At 41.4% G+C, this 23,912-nt stretch overlaps 2 protein-coding genes across 3 annotated transcripts in view; one reads left to right on the top strand and one right to left on the bottom strand.

The window, feature by feature from the left end:
- RPRD1B (regulation of nuclear pre-mRNA domain containing 1B) overlaps window positions 1–14,949 on the bottom strand; it is a 59,734-nt gene extending 44,785 nt beyond the window's left edge. For both annotated transcript variants that reach the window (XM_081096581.1, XM_081096582.1), the window contains exons 1-2: window positions 14,401–14,949; window positions 8,532–8,661 (exon numbers count right to left, since the gene is read on the bottom strand). In XM_081096581.1, the coding sequence (XP_080952707.1) occupies window positions 8,532–8,661; window positions 14,401–14,551 (281 nt within the window). In that variant the 5' untranslated portion in view covers window positions 14,552–14,949. The remainder of the gene's footprint in view (window positions 1–8,531; window positions 8,662–14,400) is intronic.
- A 106-nt stretch (window positions 14,950–15,055) lies between these two features.
- TTI1 (TELO2 interacting protein 1) overlaps window positions 15,056–23,912 on the top strand; it is a 48,964-nt gene continuing 40,107 nt past the window's right edge. Inside the window, exon 1 of the mRNA XM_081096579.1 lies at window positions 15,056–15,088. The gene's annotated coding sequence lies outside the window, so the exon portion shown is untranslated. The remainder of the gene's footprint in view (window positions 15,089–23,912) is intronic.

Raw genomic sequence — 23,912 nt, 5'->3', positions numbered from 1 at the left:
ATATTTTCCCATTGATTTAGAGAGAGTGGAAGGGAGGGGGAGAGTCAGAGAGAAACATCCATGTGAGAAAGACACATCGATTGGTTGCCTCCCACACACGACCTCACAGGGCTGGGGATAGAGACTGCAACCGAGGTACATGCCCGTCACTGGAATCAAACCTGGGACCCCCAGTCCGAGGACCAACGCTCTATCCACTGAGCCAATTCAGCTAGGGCAAACCTTTTTCTTTTAGTCAGAGGTGAGTGAGAAAAAAATTCCATAATCTATATATGTAAAAGCCTACACGATCTTTACGATGAAACAACTGGTCACTAAGATGCGCACTGACCACCAGGGGGCAGACGCTCAACGCAGGAGCTGCCCTCAGCCCACAGGCGCTGATCACCTGATCGGGGCCGGGTCCCGGGCTGGGATGGGGAACCAGGGGAGGGTGGCAGTGGAGGTGGTCCCTTTCCTAGGAGGGCCAAGGGCCAGCTCCCTCCTTGGGGCCAGCAGCCAACCCCCTGGGTCCCTACCCCTCTCCCCCCAGTCAGCAGGCCCCAATAGCCCAATCAGGGCCTGCTGGCCAACCTCCCAGTCCCTCCCCCAGGCCAGGCCCCAGGCTGGGACGGGGAACTGGGGATGGGTGGCACCAGATGTGGGCAGTGAGAGAAGGAGGGGGGAGGCAGGAACGCAGGGAACCTGATCGGCCCTGATCGCCAGCCAGGCCTAAGGACCACACCAGTGCACGAATTTCATGCACCAGGCCTCTAGTAGTTTATAAAACTTAAAGACATGAACTAATTACTTGATATTTGTATAAAACACTTACTCCATCTTCAAAATATATCTAGAAACAAATTACCTCTCACCACTTCCTCAGCTATCAACTTGGTGGAAGCCACTATCATCTCTTGCCTGATTACTACAATATAACCTCATTACTGCTGTCCCAGATTCCATCCTTGTCCTCCTACAATCTATTATCAAGTTTAAAAAATAGAATTCTAGCTGCTGTGATAAGGCAGATGAGGTCACTCTAGCTCAAAACTTCCTGTTTGTTCTCCCTGTGAATAAAAGTGGAAATCCTTATAAAAACTACAAAGCCCGTTATTTATCTGGCCTCACCTCTGTCCTCCTCTCCTGCCTCAGGGCCTTTGCACTTAAAAGTTCATTTTGCCTGGAACCACATTCCCTCAGGGTGGCATGGCTCATTTGCTCTCCCTCTCTAGGTGTGGATTTACTCACATAGCAACTTTATAGTGAGTCCTTCCCTAATGCCCCTATTTAAAATTACACTCCCTACCCCTACTTAATTCTTCTCCATATTACTTATCTTCTGATATGCTATACAACTTACTTGTTGTTTGCACTCTTTCCATTTGAATTTAAGAGCAGGGATCTGTTCTACCCCACCCCTTTGCTATCTCTATCCTAGAACAAGCTCAACAAATATTTGTCTAATTGTAATCTTTTTTTAAAAATTTAGATAGGTTTCAGTAAGCCATACAATTAGTTAACTTAAAGCAACAATCCTACTACTTCAAGGTCATTCATGCCAACATCAGATATCAACTAAGCACTCACCGGCTCATTCATTGAGGTTTATGAAATACTGTGCTTGGAATACAAAGAATTAGGCCTAGGGCCTGACCTCTAGGGCTCAACCCAATAGCCTTTCACCTTTCCATACCCTACCTGGGCTTCACATTCTAGCAACACTGGACCATATGTATTTTCTACTCAGAATTTGCTCTCTCTTGTACATGTGCCTTTGCTCATGCTATCTCCTCTCCTTTGAATGGAACCCTTCAAGTATTAAGATGAGGGAGAAGTTGTGAGTGATTCAGGTGGCTTAAGTATATGGGGAGTGTGAAGAAATAGCAGAAGAATCTAGAGGGTTAGAATAGAATTAGATTATAGAGGGTCCCGAATGCCATATTGTGGCCTTTATCCTGAAGGCAAAGGGAAGTCCCGGATTTGATCAAATGTATGGTTTAGAAAAATAGTCATTACAATTAGTATAACCCAATGGTCGGCAAACTGCGGCTCGCGAGCCACATGTGGCTCTTTGGCCCCTTGAGTGTGGCTCTTCCACAAAATACCGACTTCTGCGCATGGGCCACGAAGTTTCAATTGCACTGTACGTGCGTGCCCGCACTTTAGCACCTAGAACCGAATACAACTAAAGCAATAAAGTAGTTTTTATAATGGAAGAAGTTATCTTCTCATGTTGCACTAACTCGGTTCTAAATTTATAAATCTTTAAGTAAAGAAACACCAAAAAAATAATTGCCACTAACCAATGAATAAACTGGAAAGCGATAATTATATACAAAACTTAGTATGTTGAACACAACTTAGTATATATTTTAATTCTGATTATAAACTGAATCACTGTAAAATTGATCTAAACAGTAAAAAGTGTGTATTATACACACATAGGATTGCTGCTTGAAGTATCAAACCAGCTTGGGGGCCCTTTCTTCCTTTGCAGTTTTAATGGCACTTCCTTGGTACAACTACTCTAATTTCTGTATTTCTGTCTTACCCCATGTATAGTAGGCCTATGGTAGCCTACGAAGGGCAAGAATTTTTTCAAAGTATCCCAACACTTCCAATAGCACCTCATGTATAACTGGAGCAGAAATGTTCCTCTGCAACTGTACAGAAAAGAGTAAACACAGCAAGCCTGAGACTGCTACCCTCAGAAAGGCCTGCTTACAAGGTTGGCCCTTAACAGGTATCTGGGAACTTGGATTTCAGAAGTGTTCCTGCCATTTCCTAACTAGTAAGGGTGGTTTACTGTGCCTAAATTATTTGTGCAAACAATATGGTTCATGCTGAACACCTGCATTCTTTCTGAAATATTGGCAGAGGATGCCTGTGGCCAACCACAATAAAAATCCTGGGCACTGAGTCTCTAATGAGTTTCCCAGGTACACATTTCACATATGTTGTCATAATTCAATGCAGGAGGAGTTAAGTATGTGTCCTGTGACTCACTGCAGTGATTTTCAGCCTTTTTCATCTCATAGCACACATAAACTAATTACTAAACTTCTGTGGCACACCAAAAATTATATTTTTGCCGATCTGACAAAAATATAGGCATAGCTCTGGCCAGGTGGCACAGCTGGTTGGAGTGTTGTCCCATACACCAAAAGGTTGCATGTTCGATTCCTGGTCAGGGCACACACGTAGGTTTTGAATGTGATCCCTGGCTGAGGTACCTATGGGAGGCAGCTGATGTGATGTTTCTCTCTCTTCCCCCTAAATCAATAAAAGCATATCCTTGGGTGAGGACTTAAAAAAATAAAAAAGGTATAATTTTGATTCATTCACACCAGCGACTATCGTTGTGTTGGCTATTGTCACTTTTTAATCTGACAATCTAAAGGAAAAGAGGTCAGTGTCCTTGACTAGTTAGATATTGCATGTTTTAAAAATTCTTGTGGCACACGGGCTAGAAATCACTGCTCTGACGTGAAAGGACTCTTGGAAGCTTACACTTAGTCTCCTCTGGACTTCATCCCATGCACCTTTTCCCTTTACTGATTTTACTTTGTATCCTTTCTACCTGAAATCACCAAACCTAGGAGTGGTCTTTGGGACTTGTGACACAGTGGTAAATCAATATGTATACAGTGCTAACTCCAAATTTGTCTGCAAAAATTAATTCCCTACTGAGATTTAGATGACAGGCATACCTTTGAAATATTGCTTTTTTGGTTCCAGACCACTACAATAAAGGAACCGTCTCAATAAAGCAAGTTGTATTCTTTTTGCTGGTGGAGGGCCTTGCCTTCAATTTGTAAAAAAACGCATCTGTGAAGTGCAATAACGCAAAGCACAATAAAACAAGGTATGCCTGTATTTTATCCATCTGCCTATCTGGCACTGCCCCCTGGAATATCTACCATAAAACGTAACATGGCCAAAACAAAACTCTTGATTTCCTCTACCATATTGTTTTCCCAAACCTCATCTCCGTAAGGGTGCCACTTACATCAAAACCCCAAAATAATCTTTGATTTCTCTTTTCCCTCACTACCAACTCATACTCCACTCCCACAAATCCTACCAGTTTACATTTGGGGGGGCGAGGAGAGCAAATCCATCCACAAAGTAAACAATCAATAAACAGAAGCTATTATTAATCTTCTCACTGTTCCTGAGTCCTAGCTGATGTTGCCTCTAGTCCTTACTAGAGCAATACCCTCTCCAAATTAATGTCCCTGCCCCTCACTTGGCCCTTATAACCCATTCTCCAAAGCTAAGCCAAAGGGATCTTTAACAATGTAATGGAATATATTTTTCCCCTGTATAAAACCTTTCAGTGACAAAAGAAACCCCCAAAAAACAAAAAACAACAACGAACCTTTCAGTGATCTCCCAACACTTTCAAGGCATATGTGACTGGCACCTGCCTACCTCTCTGTTATCATCTGATGCCACTATTCCCTTTGCTCGCTGTGTTCTAACCACACTGGCCTTCTTTCTGATCCTCTTGACATGCCAAAATTATTTCTACTCAAGTTCCTACTTCACATGATTACCTCAAATATCATTTCCTGAGAGAGGCTTTCCTTCACACTAGAAAAGATCCCCCTCTAGAATGCCATTTATTCTGTTATGTCCACATTATCACTCTCTGAAAGTATCTTGTTCATTTATTTGTCCTTATTCATGGCTGCTCTCCATTGTCTGGATCAGTTTTTGGTGCATACAAGGCACTCAAACACATGCTGAATGAAAGAAAACTAAGGTGCACAACCATCTCCAAACTGAGAAGAAAACAAGGAGTCATCTGTGTGGGGGAAAAGTCCAAAGTCTGGTTAATCAAACCGCTATTCAAATTAAATCTACCCCATGAGTTTTGCAGCTTTCTGACTTGAAAGGGTTCACTTAGTAAGTTTGGGGGTGAGGGAAGAGGTAGAAAAGTATCATAGACTAGAGGCCCGGTGCATGAAATTCGTGTACTGAGGGGGGGGGGCGCAGGGGGAGTCCCTCAGCACGGCCTGCACCTTCTCGCAATCTGGGAGCCCGGCTTTTGGCTGACCAGCGCTCCCCCTGTGGGAGCACACTGACCACCAGGGGGAAGCTCCTGTGTTGAGGGTCTGCCCCCTGGTGGTCAGTGCACGTATAGCAACCAGTCGTTCTGCCATTCAATCGATTTGCACATTACCCTTTTATTATATAGGATTCCTCATCAATTTTGGTCAATAGTAATAGGTCAATTATCTTTGTTCATCAATTGGCCAAAGGAAAACCATACAGAGAGCATTTCTAACTATAGATAAGGTACATTACTATTGAAATGGAATGGCTGGCCTTTCTGTTCTAACAATGGTAGGGGGAGGGGCTTGGAAACATGGGGATCCCAAATATAATACCCAAATACAACACTAAAAGAACTAGAAGAATGCAAATAATAATACTAATAATAATAAAATAAATAACTTGGGGATTATTTTTTTATTATTAAAAAGGACCATGTTTCCTTCCTCACAATGCCACAGTTCCTCCTAGATAGGTCTTAAGATGTTACCAAGTAGAAAAGGGATTTTCTTTTTTTTTAATTTTTTTATTTTATTGTTTTATTGCTTAAAGTATTACAAAGAGTATTACATGTGTCTCCTTTTTTTCCTGCTCTTAACAATCCCCCGGCTTCCCCTACCCCCCAGTGTCTTATGTCCATTGGTTATGCTTATATGCATGCATACAAGTCCTTCGGTTGATCTCTTACCGCGCCCCCCTCCCGCCCCTCAACCCTCCCCGGCTTTCCCGCTGTAGTTTGACAGTCTGTTCGAGGCAGCTCTGCCTCTGTATCTATTTTTGTTCATAAGTTTATAATGGTCTTTATTATCCATGAGTGAGTGAGATCATGTGGTGTTTTTCCTTCATTGACTGACTTATTTCACTTAGCATAATGCTCTCCAGTTCCATCCATGCCGTTGCAAATGGTAAGAGTTCCTTCTTTTTTACAGCAGCATAGTATTCCATCGTGTAGATGTACCACAGTTTTCTAATCCATTCATCTACTGATGGGCACTTAGGCTGTTTCCAGATCTTAGCTATGGTGAATTGTGCTGCTATGAACATATGGGTGCATATATCCTTTCCAATTGGCGTTTCTGGTTTCTTGGGTATATTCCTAAAACTGAGATCACAGGGTCAAATGGGAGTTTCATTTTTAGTTTTCTGAGGAAACTCCATACTGTCTTCCATAGTGGCTGCATTCCCACCAGTCTGCATTCCCACCAGCAGTGCACGAGTGTTCCTTTCTCTCCACATCCTCTCCAGCACTTGTCATTTGTGGATTTGTTGATGATAGATAGCCATTCTGACAGGTGTGAGATGGTACCTCATTGTTGTTTTGATTTGCATTTCTCGGATGATTAGTGACTTTGAGCAAGTTTTCATATGTCTCTTGGCTTTCTGAATGTCCCCTTTTGAAAGGTGTCTATTTAGGTCCTTTGCCAATTTTTTGATTGGATTGTTTATCTTCCTGTTGTTAAGCTGTATGAGTTCCCTATAAATTTTGGTGATTAGGCCCGAAAAGGGATTTTCTATCCTGATATTTATTGTTCATTCTCCTTCTGCCAACTCCTTCTATTTACCCTTTTCTGAATTTGGGGCAGCTAACGATTACTGTTCAATTTTTAAATAAAAATGTTATATTTAATAATGCTACAGAAAACTATTTTAGTCAATTTCCTATACCCTAAATTAATTAACTAACTCATTAAATATTTACTGAATCCCTCTCTGTGCCAGGGCAGACCACAATGTTGCCCAGCTCCTAGGACACCAGCATTCACAGCAAGGCTACATAAATGGCATCCCCTTAAAGCTACATAACCCAGCAGCTCTGTGCCAGACACTTCACTAAGCGCATTCCTATGAAGCAGCAAAGACCTTGGATGAGTCAATGTACTATGTACTTTCAAACATACTGCTTTGCTTTTTTTTTTCTTGCATATGCCCTGACTGGGGATTGAGCCTGCAACCTTGGTGTATCAGGACAAGGCTCTAACCAAGTGAGCTGCCCTGCCAGAGCATTTTTTTTTCCTATTGATTTGAGAGAGAGAGAGGAAGGGGGGGGGGGGGGGGGGGGTTAGGGGAGAAAGAAAGGATGTTTCAAGTGCTAGACTGGATTTGTTGTTCCACTTACTTATGCATTCATCATTTCTTATATGTGCCCTATACAGGATGGAACCCACAACCTTGGCGTGTTGGGACGAGGCTCTAACCAACTGAACTGCCCAGACAGGGTGACCATACTGTTTTACTTTAGCCTCACAACTCTAATTAGGAAACTTGGGCTCAAAAAGCTAAGTATCACATATAAAGTCACTCAGTGTTGGAGGCAGAGCTACAGCCAATGTCTAAGAAACAGAACTAAATCTCCTCAAAACAAGAAAAAACCTATCTCCAGTTTCCAACAGCTACTCTAGTAGTTTGTTCTAAGTTTACTCTGCTATAAGGAGACAAGTTCATAACACATTTTCTTTGTTCATCAATTTATTCAATTTCATAACACATTTTCTTCAGTGCCCATGTTCACCAGAAGAGCGAACCAGCTATGTAGTGGATAAACAAGTCTTTTTTTTTTCCACCTCTAGAAATCTAGATGTAATTTCTTTCTTTTGGATTTCTCATTTTATTCCTTTAAATGTTTTAAATCTTTCATGGAGTACAGACTTATTTTCACATTTAAGACTTTTCACTTACACTTTAGACCCTAGAACAATTTTTATTTAACCCACTAGTCTCCTTTGTGTACGTCCCAATTTTCTTTTGCAAAGACATTTATTTTTTTATGTTTACTGAATAATAAGTTAGTGCAAAATTGTTTTTCTCTGCTCTTCCTATGCAACTAACTTGTGTGTATAGAAAACGACTTTTTTTTAAATGAATAAGAACAATTTATAAAACTTTTAATCAAATGGATGTTCTCTGTGATACTAGGTATATGTGTGCTTTATGCTCCAGTCCTCTCTGTTATAAAACACAACAGTGCAAAGACTTCATATAATATAGCCAGAGCAAATATCTACTTTCCACACTAGTAATTACCTTTGCAGCGACAGTAATGACCACTATTTCTAGTAAACCAGACATCCAGAAGGAAGTAAGTAAAAATAAAGGCTAAGTAACTAATTTCTTGCTAATAAGGTTTTGTTACTGGAAGGTTCCCTTGTACTATTTGGCTTTATGTTTTAGACCATAAGCTAGAGACAATTCAGCCAAACAAAGAAGAATACCATACTCAAGAAATGAATTCAATAAATGACTACACCTAGGGAAAAGGATGATTCAAGTGCTAGACTGAATTCCTTAATGAATCAAAATGTTTATATGGCTGAGGTAGTTTTTAAGGGCCCAGCAAAATATAAAACCATAACTTAGCCTTTGCATCACTCTGTGAAGCACATCTATGTAAAGTACAAGTTATCAATTTACAAAAGTTACCTTGAAAAAGGAAAGAACTAAAAGGAAAGGTGATCTATTTTAAAATAAAACAAAAAAAAGAGACAACATACCTGGCAACATGAGAAAAAGCATCCACAAGGACAGATTCAAATTCTCTAGTGAATTCAGGTCCTTTCCTTTTACTGTTTTGGATGACATCATTTGCTAAATATAGAAAAGTAAGCTTTCTATTTGATTTGGCTGGAAAAAAAGAAAAGATAATTTAACTTACATTAAGGAAATTCTCAATTCACAATTCTTTGCCCTAAGCTACCCCTAAGTTATATATTAAGATAAGCATTATCTACTTGAGGTCAAGACTGCTACGTGTTTGAAAAACCAACTAAGGAACTCCTAACAAAACTCCAACAAAAGAGGTTTGAGAATACAATTTTTGTAAAAACAAAACAAAAATGGACCGTCTTCATTTCTGTGTTATTTTAACCAGGGTAATTAATGAGCAGTAAAAATGAAGATAATCTGAAGAAAATTCCTAAAGGATAAGCAGTCAATATTCATTCTCCAGAAGACATGTTAAAGCCAAGGTTTTCATTTACTCTATTGTAAAAATGAACTTTTCTAACTCACTATTATTGTCAAATACTGCAAAATGAAAGACTGAGGTGGGTTCTTGTAATTTATGCTCCTAGACTGAGAATTCTCTTTGAACATTCTAATACCCATCATCAGTCAATTACATCAATTCTAAAATCCACAGCAATCTCTAGATGCACCAATGGATATTATATCTCAAATACAAATATACATTGCTACATTTTTAATGAAAACTTAAACATGTCTGAAATCTGGATATGCAAAGTTATGGGTTCCACAAAAACCATAATTTTTCTCTTATACATACTCTATGTAGTATTTTCTATTACTCTATACTAGGTATCATATATTAAACCATAAAAACTTCAGGCACTATGTCTGAGTTACAGTTGCTTGGGGGAACATTACTGAATTTCCTGGCTATTATGTACATAACTTCTCAACCGTAAAGTTACATAGTTACAATTTTTGATCCCAGTTTTCTTTTAAAAGAAATAAATAAGAACATAATCAGACAGTTCAAAACACTAAATTTTCTTAAACCACAATGCCAAAGTACCTGAAAAATTCAAGCAAGCTCTATGTTAACCTTTACACACACCTAGTCCTTACTCCGCTTCTCTCAGAAACGTTTCTTTTGAAATGACACAGCATGTATAAATTCTGACTTAGCAGACATTGACACTTTCAAGTGTAGCCACAGAAGAATAACCCAAGTTAAAAATAAGATTTTTGAACATATTATAGTTTAAACTGATGACTTGAAGTGCTCAAAAAATTAAGTATGAATATACTGAATTGTATAAACCTTCTGGTAACAACCTAATTTTGATGGCCAACTGGTGAGAAATATTGAAAACCTGGAGCTATGCTGCTACAAAGGTATGATTATGGCAAAGTGTTTTTTTGTTGTTTTTGTTTTTAAGGGGAAAAAGCAAACCTTGTTCTGGGGTGTTGCAACAAGTAAAACTACCAAGTCTATAATGTCATGAAAGTTAACAGATTCAAAAGTAAAACAGAACTTCAACAAAGCAAATTTGACTTCACAAAAGCAAAGCTTTACAAATTCCATATGCTTAATGTTAAAAAACTCAGAATTCATATTATAAAATGCTATGGCATTCAAGAAAGATTTGATATATTTTTCAGTATTACAAATATGATAGCTAAGAGGCCAGAGAGTCAAGGTTTTCACTATCTACAATACCAATTCTTTTTCATCATCCTTAAATTTAGCAACGAGTACTTATTTAGGATAAAACTTTATCCCTCCACATCCAGCATCCTGAACAGTCAATATAAGCACCATGTGTGTAAAGGTGATATGACAAAGTCCTAGAGCACTTTAACACACAGTCATAATGCACACAACACACACACCCTCCACTCCAGCTCCAGGTGACAGCTCACTTGTTCAGATATCTTTCCAATATGACAAAATAGATCTTTTCACACTCTACTGATGCACATTCCAAACTGGTTGAAATAGTTATTGAGCAAAGTATAAATAACTAGTTGACCAAAATGTTCACTGTTTGGCTGGTTTTGACATCTAGAAAAGTAAGTATGTAAATAAGGCTTTTTTATTTGCATTCAGGCCAAGATAAAAAAAAAAAAAACCATTAAAAAATATTCATCTAAGAGTATTTTATACCAAACAGTTTCATAAAGATAGGGAGAATAGAGCAAAAAGAGATAAATTAAGAATCAGTCTTAGAAAAGAAAACAATACATCAGCAATAGAAGAAAATAATACATCAGCAATAGACGTAGTACTTACATTAAGAAAAAGTAATTTTTTTAAATGTGGTAAATATTTTTTGAAGGCAACTCAGAGACAGTTTGTGAACATCTTAGGGAAAATGGCTTGACCATAGATAGAACTGTCCACTTAAAAGACCAGGGTTGGCTAGAACCTGAAGGGCGGTCAATTTGAATATTAGGGCACAAACTATTTTCCACTTTAGTGTAGGGGCATTTTCAGTTCATGAAGCCTGGATATTAGGAAGCTGTATCCTAATACTTGGAAGCGTATCCTCTAGCTTTGCACTGTCCAATATGGTAGCCACTAGCCACATGAATGGACACTTGAAGCATGACTGGCAAAACTCAGGAACTAAATTTTTTATTGTATTTATTTAAAATTTTCATTGCTTAATCACATATTTCAAGTGCTCAATAGCCACCTGTGGCAAGTGGCTACCTTGTTGGACAGCACAGATATAAAACATTTCTATCATCACAGAAAGTTGTATTAGTGCTGTTTATTCAAAATGTCAGAGACCACAATTTAACTCCTACTAAGCAACTTTTTAACTGGGTAACAGGTACCATGCTAAATACTGTAGGTGTTACAAAGAAACAAGAGGTCTAGTTTCTTCCGCAAAACACAACCTAGTGAAAAAAGAGGTAACTAGAAAGAATGAAATACAGAAGTCTCTCAGTATTATCTACCAGGGGGTGGGGGGTTGGTTCCAAGACCTCCTCATCCTCCTAACCCCTGTGCCAATACCAATATCTACAGATGCTCAAGTCCCTTATATAAAACTAGAGGCCCAATGCACGAAATTTGTGCAAGGGTAGGCCTTCCTTCCCCTGGCTGCCAGCTTTGCGGCCTCATCCCCGCCCACACACCCACCCTCCTTGGTCTGGCGCTGCCCGCATCCACTGCCACATACCCCACCGGTTCCCAGGTTCTGCAGAGCCCCCGGATCAATCACCCCGCAGAGGGTGTCCTGGGCTTCCCTCTGTGGGGCGAACACAGAGCCCTCCCCAGACCAATCACATCGCACCCGCCTTGGCTGACCTGGCCCCAGTGTGTCATAGCGTGGTCGTCGTTCTGTTCAGCTGTTGGGTCGATTTGAATATTATGCTTTTATTATTATAGATGATATATAGCATTTGCATATCCTAAGCAAATCCTCCTATATATTTTCAGTCATCTCTAGATTACTTATAATACCTAATAAAATATAAACACTATGTAAGTAGTTGCTACATTGTATTGTTTAGGGAATAATGACAAGAGAAAATAATGACATGTTCAGTACAGATGCCACCATCCTAGACCTAACTACACAGTACACATCAGCAACACCATAACATTTTCTTTTGAATATTTTCAATCCATGGTTGGATGCAGAACCTATGGATACAGAAGGCCAACTATAAATGTTAAATTGGTGTGGGATGGGAGGTAGTGATTAATTCTAATAAAAGCGCTACAGGTTTGATTGGAAGGTTATGATCACGTTCACTTATTGCACGTAATTGCACTGAGGCACTGGGTACTTGAAAGCACAAGTTTTGGTGTCAGAGAGCTCTGGGCTCAGGTCCCAGCTGTGTGATCCTAAACAAAGCACTTAATCTTCCCATACCTTTATCTTCTTATCCATAAAATAGGGATAACAATGCTGGCCATAACTTTCCATCATGTGAGATTAGGGTTAAAGGAGCTTCATAAATGAATGCACTTTCTAAATGGTTCCCCCATCATCACCCCAATAACTCAAGTAGGGTGAGGTGGGGAATCAAGAAGGCTTCCGAAAAGATGTGATATTTGAGATGGACTCTCTAACCTGACTCAGAGTTTACCAGAAGGATCCTATAGAGGCAATTCACATTTTTTCACATCTCAGATGCTAGAAATACTGTATTTGAATGGCACAGTGAGGTACCTGAAGGAGGTTCTGGGACCTGTAGGCTCTATCCCCCAACTTCCCAGAAGGCTGAAGGGACCTCTATCTTAGCATAGTACATATTTGGAGGTGGGTCTCTGCTAGAGGACTAGAACTGACTCTCCTGAAAGAATCCTGAATTCTGGTGTCTGCCACCTGCTGTAGTCTGAGCTTCACCAGTTGCAAGGCCTTAAAGATACCACTGAGCCACTTCAGTTTCCTCATCCGTAAAACAGGGTAGAATCCCCATCTCACTAATGGTAGAGAACACAGGTAAGTTGTTTCTTAAAGGGCCTATCACATATAGGCTTCGTGTCCACAGCTTTGCAGCGGTTCTCAACCTGTGGGTCGCGACCCCTTTGGCGGTCGAACGACCCTTTCACAGGGGTCGCCTAAGACAATCCCGCCTATCAGATATTTACATTACGATTCATAACAGTAGCAACGTTGCAGTATGAAGTAGCAACAAAAATAATTTTATGGTTGGGTCACAACGTGAGGAACTGTATTTAAAGGGCCATAAGGTTGAGAACCACTGTGCTAGGGACTCATCAGGATAGCAGATAGCTGTGTAGGTGACCATCTTTCCCCACCAGACTGTAAGCAACATGAAGGTGAAGACCCCGCCTCACCTTGAGCAATCAGTAACCCCATCTCACTATTATTTATCGAAAGCCAGCACTGTGTCTGACACCATTTAGATTATTCTCTTGACTATAGCCTCAGATTTTTCTCGTCTGCAAAGTTTCTACTTCACAGGACTCTGAAAACTTAAAAAATGACAACGTATGTAAAGGTATCAGTCCTGGGCCTGGGACATGATAAAACGGCACAGTAAATATCATCATCTCCATTTTATAGGTAAGGAAACAGAGGACCAAAGAGGATCAGCTGCTGGGGTGTGTAAATGTCAAAGTCAGGCTGCAATTCCAGAGAGTTGGCCTCTGGAGCCAACATGCTTTCAAGCACCCAACCTAGCGCCTGGCACATAATCGGCTGAGATCCAGCTCGATGGTGAGCGGGGTCTGGAATCAATGAAAGTTGCGTGGGAAGAGGAGCCTAGGTGGTGTGGCCCTTGAACCTCTCTACACTGGGAGTCACGGAACCCACTTCCCGGGGCTGTGCTGGGGACTGAGTGCGAGCATACATGCACCCGTCCTGGCATAATGACTGGCACCGAATAAGGGCTCTGCAAGCGGCAGCTATCCTCGTCCTCATTTTGCAGATGAGAAAACAAGCGGCACGCGGACGGAGAAACTCGCCCCATATCGCCCCGATAGCTGAGTGGCTGAGCCAGGACTCATCGCGGCAGTCTTACTCCACAGTCTGCTGGCTCTCGCTCCAAATGCCCAGTCAAGCGCCTGGCACACGACAGGCTCGGCCAGTAACCTCCACAGGGCGCTGAGCACGGCCCAGGTAACAACAGTGACAAGTGTCAGGAGGAACCCGGAGGGAAAGCGGCCGGCTGGACTGGGAATCCGAGCACTGGCGCCCTGGGTGGTGGAACCCCCGACAAGTACCTGAAACCTTCCCGGGCCTCATTTCCCTTTTCCGAGAAATGGGGATAACACTGTCTCCAGCCTCAAAGCGCGATCAGAGCCCGGGCCTGGAAAGCAACGCTCCTGGAAGAAGCTCGAGGGGCCGCTGCAGGGGGTGGAGGAGAGGACGGCCCCGGGAGGGCTGCGGAGGGCGGGGGCAGGGTGTTTACCTTTGCGCAGCTCGCGGTGCCACACCGAGACGATGGGTCCCGCGTGCTTGCGGTGGTGGATGAGCCACAGAGACAGGGTCTGCACGCTCTGCTGCGAGTTGCTCAGCTCCGAGAGCTTCTTCTCCAGCGCGGATTCCGAGAAGGAGGACATGGTGGCGGCGGCGAGGCCCGGCAGGGAGCGGCCTGGGCCGCCCAGTGCGGCGGGAAGAGCGACGGCAGGAGGCCGGGGCCTCACCAGACCGCCCGCGAGACTCTTGACTCACTGACAGGCAGCCAGGCGAGCAAGGGGGAGGGGGATGGGTCTCCGCAGTAACAGCCGCCGGCGCCGCCGCCACAAGATGGCCACCGACCTCTCACCCCGCCGTGGGAGCAGGGTCAAAGGGCAAGGGCCGGAGGAGCTGGACGCCGGGAGGTCTCAGGGCTGTAGATCCGCTCCTCCAGTGGCGGCGGCGGCCTCTCTGAACCTCGTTCAGGGCACTTCGGAGGGGAAAGGAACGCAGTTCGGCGGCGGCCTCCGGAAGATGCTTTCGCCGCTCGCGCCCGCACGCCGGCGCAGTGTGTCTCTCCGGAACCCTTTCTCCGGCTCCCGCAGAACTTATCTGGCGCGGCGCGGCGCGGCGCGCTGGTTACGCGTCACTTCCGGCGGGGCGGAGGAGGCGGGACAGTAAGGGAAAGGCTGGAAGACGAGGTAAGGGAAGAGTGGCGGGAGCAGGAGGGAGATCAACAACTGGTGGCCCTTAGAGGGGGATCCCGAGGGGACACTGAGGCCGAGACCGTGACCTGGGAATGGAGGGAGGCTTTCTCACCTGACAAAATCTGAGCCGCATTCTTCCTCTGTAAACACTGCTCCCTGGCTGCCCACCCCCCAAAGCTTTTTGCTCTGCCAAGCCACCCACGTGCCCTTTCCCGCCTCCATACGGTAGCTCTTACTGTTCTTTCTCCAAAGGTGACGCCCCTACGGCTCACCTGATGGACTCCCATTCGGCTCCTGGTCCACCCTTTAATGTCCAGTCCTTATGTCCTAAAACACACTAGGCTGCTCTTGGCTCTTAATTGGCGGCTTTATTTGGGAAAGTACATGCTGTCTCTGGGGGTCCATTTTACTGTTCCTCAAATTTAAGTAATGTTAACTTTGGAGTTGGAGGCAGAGAAATGAATGGGTCCATTGACCTCCTTTAAGAAACGCTGTTTCAGACATTGAAACCCTTTACTATTTTCAAAAAGTTTTAAATTCCAGTTATCAAATCAGCAGAGAAATTTGCCTTTCTGCTCTGGGAGTAGTGGTAGGAAGTTAGTTTTTGTAGACATATGGAATTTTAGGATTTCCTGATCATCATGGAACTTATCAGTTGTGGGTGGACTCCAGCTAGGAGACAGTCTTCTAGTTGATGCCTGTTTTTGCTTTTAACTCACTGTATTGTAGTTATTTGCTTAGGTGCTTCTCCTCCAGACTAGAATCATAATCATGGCCAACATAGTGAGCAGTTGCTATGATCCTGTTAACAATATTTTCATTTAGTAACTCATTCAGTCCTTAAGACAAATTGTGAGGTACGCATTGTGTAATTCCCATTTGGCAAATGAGGAAACAGGCTGAGAGATTAGGTAACCTTACCCAAGACCACATAACTGAATTTGAGGGAAGGAACTGCATCTTATTTTTTTTACCCCAATAGCTGATTCATAGCTGATTAAGTAAATTACTGTAAAAGAGATAAATAAACTAAAATCACACCATATATATATATATATATATATATATATATATATATATATATTATACAAGTTGTCCCTTCGGGAGTTCTACCTGGAGACCAGGAGTTCCCTCGCTTGCTATGACATGCACTGACCACGAGGGTGCGGCGCAGAATGAAGGTAGGCCCCGGCCTGTCCTGATCACTGGCCAGGCCTAGGGACCCTACCTGTGCACAAATTTCATGCACCGGGCCTCTATTCTAATTATAATTATAACCTAGGGTCTTTGAGTCCAAATCTAGTGTATCTATCTTTGTGTATTAAGTAACACTCATATACTGAGCACTTTTATACTGAACCACTTTTTTAAAAAATATATTTTTATTGATTTCAGAGAGGAAGGGAGAGGGAGAGAGAGATAGAAACATCAATGATGAGAGAGAATCATTGATCGGCTGCCTCCTGCACACACCCCAGTGGGGATCTAGCCCGAAACCCAGGTATGTGCCCTTGACTGGAATCGAACCTGGTACCTTTTAGTCTGCAGGCTGATGCTCTGTCCTCTGAGCCAAACCACCTAGGGCCCAAACCACTTTTATTAAACACATTACATACATTCTTTTATTTAATCATTACAATAGTCCTATGGAGTGGACATTATTATCACTATTGGATAAATGAGAAAACATAAAATATGGGTGAGTACCCAATGTCACTTGGACATAGGAAATAACAGAGCCAGGAGTCAAATCAAGGTTATCTGATGTCAGATCCCAAGTTCTTCACTCCTGAGCCAGTGGTTCTCATTCATTCAGTGAATAATTTTGAGTATCTATGTCTAAAGCACTAGTCTAGGGTAACAGAATCCATTATTGTGGAAGCTTAACTTCTATAGGGAAAGGCAGATAAACATGCAAGTATAAAATGAGTCAGAAAGTGATGAGTTCTTTAAATAAAAATCAAGGAGGGTAAGGGGGATGAGGAGTGTATGTGTGGGTGGATAGGAGGCTATTATATATGCTGGTCAGAGAAGGCCTCACTGAGACAGTAACATTTGATCAGAGCCCTGAAAAAAAAAAAATGGGAGAACAAGCCATATACTATGTGGTGGAATGTTGCTCCAGAGAGAAGACCAAGTACAAAGTCCTGGGGTTACACCACTTTGGGCATTTTTAAGAGACAGCAAGGAGGACAGAGTGGCTGAAGTGATATGAAGCAGAAGGCTGGAAACAAGCTCAGAAAATTAGCCTGGGACCCCATTGCATGGGGACTTAAAGCAAATTAATGACTTTGGATATTACTCTGAGTGAAATGAGAGTCCATTGGATGGTTTTGAGTAAAAAGAGAGGCATTGTGGCTGTTCAATAGAAAATAGTAAGGGGGCCAGGGTAGTCGCAGGAAGACCAGTTTGGCAGCTGTTGTAATAACCCAGGTGAAAGGATGACTCAGACTAGGGTGGAGCTAGTAAAAAGGGTTCGATTCTGGGGCTATTTGAGAGGAGGTAACAGAATTTGTTGATTTAGACTCAGATATGGTGCACCCCATCACCACCACCACCTCCCCAACCTCCCGTAGTGTGTGTGGGGCAAGGTGGTCTCAGGAAGGAACAATAGCTTCTGCCAACACTGCTGTCTGGGAGGAAGCTGCCCACCTCCCTTCTCTCCCCCAGCTCTCATGCTCATTCCAGACAATTCTGTTATCCCCATATGTCCCTGGATCCTTTCAAGCTGCTGCCCCCGCACTGGAGCTCAAAGGGAGGGAGTCCGAGTAAGTTTTAGAGTAAGTCAATGCTTGGACTCTTGAAGAGGAAATGCCTGGACCCTAGCTGGTTTGGCTCAGTGAATAGAGTGTCAGCCTGCAAACCAAAGGGTCCCAGGTTCGGTTCCTGGTCAAGGGCACTTACCTTGGTTGCAGGCTCCTCCTCGGCCCAGACCCTGGTCGTGCAGAAGGCAACCAATCATTGTGTTTCTCTCACATTGATGTTTCTGTCTTTCCCTTTCTTCCACTCTCTCTAAAAATTAATGGAAAAATAGCCTTGGGTGAGGATTAACAAAACAAAAAAAAAAAAAAAAGAGGAATTCCAGCAGCCTTTGTGTCACTCAGCCACAATCTGGTTTTTATAGCCAAAAGTTATGGGGATTTCTCTTCCTCTCACTGCAACCCTGGCTGGAGGCCTGGTATGGGGCTGGGACCTCTTGCTCCTCAGGGCTAACCTCTGAAGCAAGATATTCCTCCTGATTTTTATCTGCCACATTGGGTGTGGGACCAGCATGTTTTGCATCTCTGCTCCTCCTACCAATTTCAGTGTGGCTTCTTTAATTCCCTGGTTGTAGGGAATCAGCAAGATTTCAGGCGGTTCTGGATGGTGATTGTTCTGTAGTTTAGTTATAATCTTGATGTGGTTGTGGGAGGATTTGAGTACTACGTTTACCTGCACCTCCATCTTGACTGGATGTTAGTGTGGACAAAAGGGGCCACATGCTAACCTGACAAGCTCAGGAAAGGCCTGCATGGCAGTCTTGCAAACTCAAAGACCTAAAGTAACCACAAAGGATGGTCTGAAATTAAACTTTAACTATAAGCAGTTATGGTGGGTAGTTATATCCTAGGCTGGTATCTTCACTGACAAGGTCAACCTTTACCTTAACTGAGCCTATCTAGGGTTTTGTTTGTTTGTTTGTTGCATCTATAATAACATATCTTTGAAATGCCTGGGTAAGTTGTAACTTCTCTTTTTCCGGACCCCTTGGGACACAACCTAATGTGCCTGGGTGCCAGGACAGATATCACAAATTCCTCCATTGTTATTGTTATCATGTTAATTGTTGACTGTTCACTCTCCTGCACCCACCTAAGTATGTGTCTTTCATTTTACTTGTTATCCAATCCCAGAGGTTCCCCTCTCCCCCGAGCTTTGCTTTCTCCTACCTCTCTAATCTAGCACCAATGGATTTCATGTAACCCACCTATGTCCCTCCTTTGATTGCAATGTATAAAAATAGAGGAAAACCCACCACACTCCCTTAAGATACTGCTCCCGGGCAATTGTTGACAGTTTGGCTCAAATAAACTCAAAAAATTCTTTACACACCCTAGCCAGTTTGGCTCAGTGGATAGAGCGTCGGCCTGCGGACTTAAGGGTCCCTGGTTCGATTCCAGGCAAGGGCACGTACCTGGGTTGCAGCCTCGATCCCCAGAAGGGGGCATGCAGGAGGCAACCGATCAATGATTCTCTCTCATCATTGATGTTTCTATCTCTCTCTCCCTCTTCCTCTCTGAAATCAATAAATATATATATATATATATATATATATATATATATATATTTAAACAAATTCTTTACAGGTTTGAATTTTTTTATTTGTTTGCTTAAAGTATTACATATGAATTTTTTTACATTAACATTACTGTTAATTCTTTAAATGATTGGTAGAAGTTCCCAGTGAAACCATCTAATTCTGGAGATTTCTTTTTCTTTTTTTTTCTCTCTTCCTTTTTTTTAGTTTGTAAATAACAAATTAAATTTTGAGTGTAAAGTTATTTGTGGTAGTCTTGTGTTATTCTTTGATGTCTACAAGGTTTGTAGTGCTGTCTCATTTTATTATTGATATTGCTAGTCTCTCTCACACATCTTTCCAGAAGTTTGTCAATTTAATTGATCTTTTCAAAGAACCAGTTATTTGTTTCATTGAGTTTTTTTTTTTTACTTTCATTATTTATTTATTTTAAATTTTGTTTTATTGCTTAAAGTATTACACAGAGTATTATATATGTCTCCTTTTTTTCCTCTTCTTGACATTCCCTGGCCTCCCCTATCCCCCAGTGTCTTATGTCCATTAGTTATGCTTATATGTATGCATATAAGTCCTTCAGTTGATCTCTTACCCCTTCCTCCTGTCCCCCAACCCTCCCCAGCCTTCCCGCTGTAGTTTGACAGTCTGTTCGATGCTGCTCTGCCCCTGTATCTATTTTTGTTCATCAGTTTATAATGGTCTTTATTATCCATAAATGAGTGAGATCCTGTGGTATTTTTCTTTCATTGACTGGCTTATTTCACTTAGCATAATGCTCTCCAGTTCCATCCATGCTGTTGCAAATGGTAAGAGTTCCTTCTTTTTTACAGCAGCATAGTATTCCATTGTGTAGATATACCACAGTTTTCTAATCCATTCATCTGCTGATGGGCACTTAGGCTGTTTCCAGATCTTCATTATGGTAAATTGTGCTGCTATGAACATAGGGGTGCATATATCCTTTCTGATTGGTGTTTCTGGTTTCTTGGGATATATTCCTAGAAGTGGGGTCACTGGGTCAAATGGGAGTTCCATTTTTAACTTTTTGAGGAGACTCCATACTGTCTTCCATAGTGGCTGCACCAGTCTGCATTCCCACCAGCAGTGCACGAGTGTTCCCTTTTCTCCGCATCCTCTCCAACACTTGTCGTTTGTTGATTTGTTGATGATAGCCATTCTGACAGGTGTGAGATAGTACCTCATTGTTGTTTTGATTTGCATCTCTCGGATGATTAGTGACTTTGAGCATGTTTTCGGATGTCTCTTGGCTTTCTGAATGTCCTCTTTTGAAAAGTGTCTATTTAGGTCCTTTGCCCATTTTTTGATTGAATTGTTTATCTTCCTTTTGTTAAGTTGTATGAGTTCCCTATAAATGTTGGAGGTTAAACCCTTATCGGTGATAACATTGGCAAATATGTTCTCCCATGCAGTGGGCTTTCTTGTTGTTTTGTTAATGGTTTCTTTTGTTGTGCAGAAGTTTTTTATTTTGATGTAGTCCCACTTGTTTATTTTCTCTTTAGTTTTCATTGCCCTGGGAGCAGTATCAGTGAAGAAATTGCTTCGGCATATGTCTGAGATTTTGTTGCCTTTGGATTCTTCTAGTATTTTTGTGATTTCCCGTCTTACATTTAAGTCCTTTATCCATTTTGAGTTTATTTTTGTGTATGGTGTAAGTTGGTGGTCTAGTTTAATTTTTTTGCATGTATCTGTCCAATTTTCCCAACACCATTTATTGAAGAGACTGTCTTGACTCCATTGTATGTTCTTGCCTCCCTTGTCAAATATTAATTGAGCATATTGGTTCGGGTCGATTTCTGGGTTCTCTATTCTATTCCATTGATCTATATGTCTGTTCTTGTGCCAGTACCAGGCAGTTTTGAGAACAGTGGCTTTGTAATACAGCTTGATATCTGGTATTGAGATCCCATCTACTTTGTTCTTCTTTCTCAAGATCGCTGCAGCTATTCGGGGTCTTTTTTTATTCCAGATGAATTTTTGGAGAGTTCGTTCTAGGTCTGTGAAATATGCCGTTGGTATTTTAATGGGAAGTGCTTTAAATTTATAGATTGCTTTGGATAGTATGGACATTTTACTGATGTTGATTCTACCAATCCATGAACATGGTGTGTTCTTCCATCTGTTTATGTCTTCCTCTATATCTTTTTTCAACGTCCTGTAGTTTTCTGAGTAGAGGTCTTTTGCCTCTTTAGTTAAGTTTATTCCTAGATATCTTAATTTTTTTTTTTTTTGGTGTGATGGTAAATGGGATTGCTTTTTAAGTCTTTTTCTGTAAGTTCACTATTGGTGTATAGAAATGCCATAGATTTCTTGGTGTTAATTTTGTATCCTGCTACATTGCCGAATTCATTTATCAAGTCTAATAGTTTTTTGATGGAGTCTTTAGGGTTTTTTATGTACAATATCATGTCATCTGCAAATAAGGACAGTTTTACTTTTTCTTTTCCAATTTGGATGCCTTTTATTTCTTCTTCTTGTCTAATTGCAATGGCTAATACTTCCAGTACTATGTTGAACAGGGGTGTGAGAGTGGACATTCCTGTCTTGTTCCTGTTCTTAAGGGAAATGGTATTAGTTTTTGCCCATCGAGTATGATGTTGGCTGTGGGTTTGTCATATATGGCTTTTATTATGTTAAGGTATGATCCTTCTATTCCCACCTTGCTGAGAGTTTTTATCAAAAATGGGTGTTGGATTTTGTCAAATGCTTTTTCTGCATCAATTGATATGACTATGTGTTTTTTTCTCTCAATTTGTTTATGTGATGTATCACTTTATTGATTTGCAAATATTGTACCATCCTTGCATCCCTGGGATAAATCCTACTTGGTCATGGTGTATGATCTTTCTGATGTACTGCTGGATCCGATTTGCTAAGATTTTGTTGAGGATTTTGGCATCTATGTTCATGAGAAATATTGGCCTGTAATTCTCTTTCATTGTGTTGTCTATACGTGGTTTTGGTATTAGGGTGATGCTGGCTTCATAGAATGGGCTTGGAAGTGTTCCTTCCTCTTGAATTTTTTTGAAAAGTCTGAGGAGGATAGGTTTTAGTTCTTCCTTGAATGTTTAGTAAAACTCCCCTGTGAAGCCGTCTGGTCCTGGGCTTTTGTTTGATGGAAGCTTTTTGATGACTGCTTCAATTTCTTCCATAGTTATTGGCCTGTTGAGATTTTTAGATTCTTCCTGATTGAGTGTTGGAATGTTGTATTTTTCTAGGAATTTGTCCATTTCCTCCAGGTTGTCTAGTGTGTTGGAGTAGAGTTGTTCATAGTATTTTTTAACAATCATTTGTATTTCTGTGGGGTCTGTTGTTATTTCACCTCTATCATTTCTGATTTTGTTTATTTGGGTCCTCTCTCTTTGCTTCTTAGTGAGCCTGGCTAGAGGTTCGTCAATCTTGTTTATCCTTTCAAAGAATCAGCTCATGGTTTCATTGATCTTATGTATTATTTCTTTTTGGTCTCTATGTCATTTATTTCTGCTCTGATCTTTATTTTCTCCTTCCTTCTGCTCACTCTGGGCTTTTCTTGTTGCTCTCTTTCTAATTCTTTGAGTTGTAGAGTTAGATGATTTACTACCATTTTTTCTTGCTTTTTGAGGTAGGCCTGTAAAGCTGTAAACTTCCCTCTCAGGACTGCTTTCATTGTGTCCCATAGGTTTTGGATTGTTGTGTTTTCATTGTCATTAGTTTCCAGGATGTTTTTAATTTCTTCTTTGATCGCATTGGTAACCAAATCAATATTTAATAACATGCTATTCAGCTTCCAAGTGTTTGAGTGTTTTGGATTGTTTTTATTGTAGTTTATTTCTAATATTATGCCATTGTGGTCTGAGAAGATTCTTGATATGATTTCAGTCTTTTTGAATTTGGGGAGACTTTGCTTGTGACCCAATATGTGGTCTATTTTTGAAAATGTCCATGTGCACTTGAGAAGAATGTATATTCTGCGGCTTTGAGGTGAAATGTTCTGGAGATGTCAAGTCCATCTGATCTAGTGAGTCATTTAGTATTGCTGTTTCTTTGCTGATTTTTTTGTCTAGAGGATTTATCCAGTGATGTCAGTGGTGTATTAAAGTCCCCTACTATGATTGTATTGTTGTCGATGTCTCCCTTGATATCTTCCAGGAGTTTTTTTATGTATTTGGGTGCTCCTACATTGGGTGCATATATGTTTATTAGGGTTATATCCTCTTGTTGTATCTATCCCTTTAATACTATGAAGTGGCCTTCCTTAACTCTGTTATGGCCTTCACTTTGAGGTCTATTTTGTCAGATATAAGTATTGCTACCCCAGCTTTTTTTTTCATTTCCATTTGCCTGAAAGATATTTTTCCATCCCTTCACTTTCAGTCTGTGTGAGTCCCTTCTTCTGAGGTGGGTCTCTTGTAGACAGCAAATGTATGGGTCATGTTTTTTTATTCATTCAGCCACTCGATGTCTTTTGATTGGAGCATTTAGTCCATTTATGTTTAAAGTTATTATTGAAAAGTACTTGTTTGTAGC

This window comes from Myotis nattereri (assembly GCF_964212035.1).
Source record: "Myotis nattereri genome assembly, chromosome: 8".
Classification (NCBI taxonomy): domain Eukaryota; kingdom Metazoa; phylum Chordata; class Mammalia; order Chiroptera; family Vespertilionidae; genus Myotis; species Myotis nattereri.
This window is presented reverse-complemented; position numbering and strand designations above follow the sequence as displayed.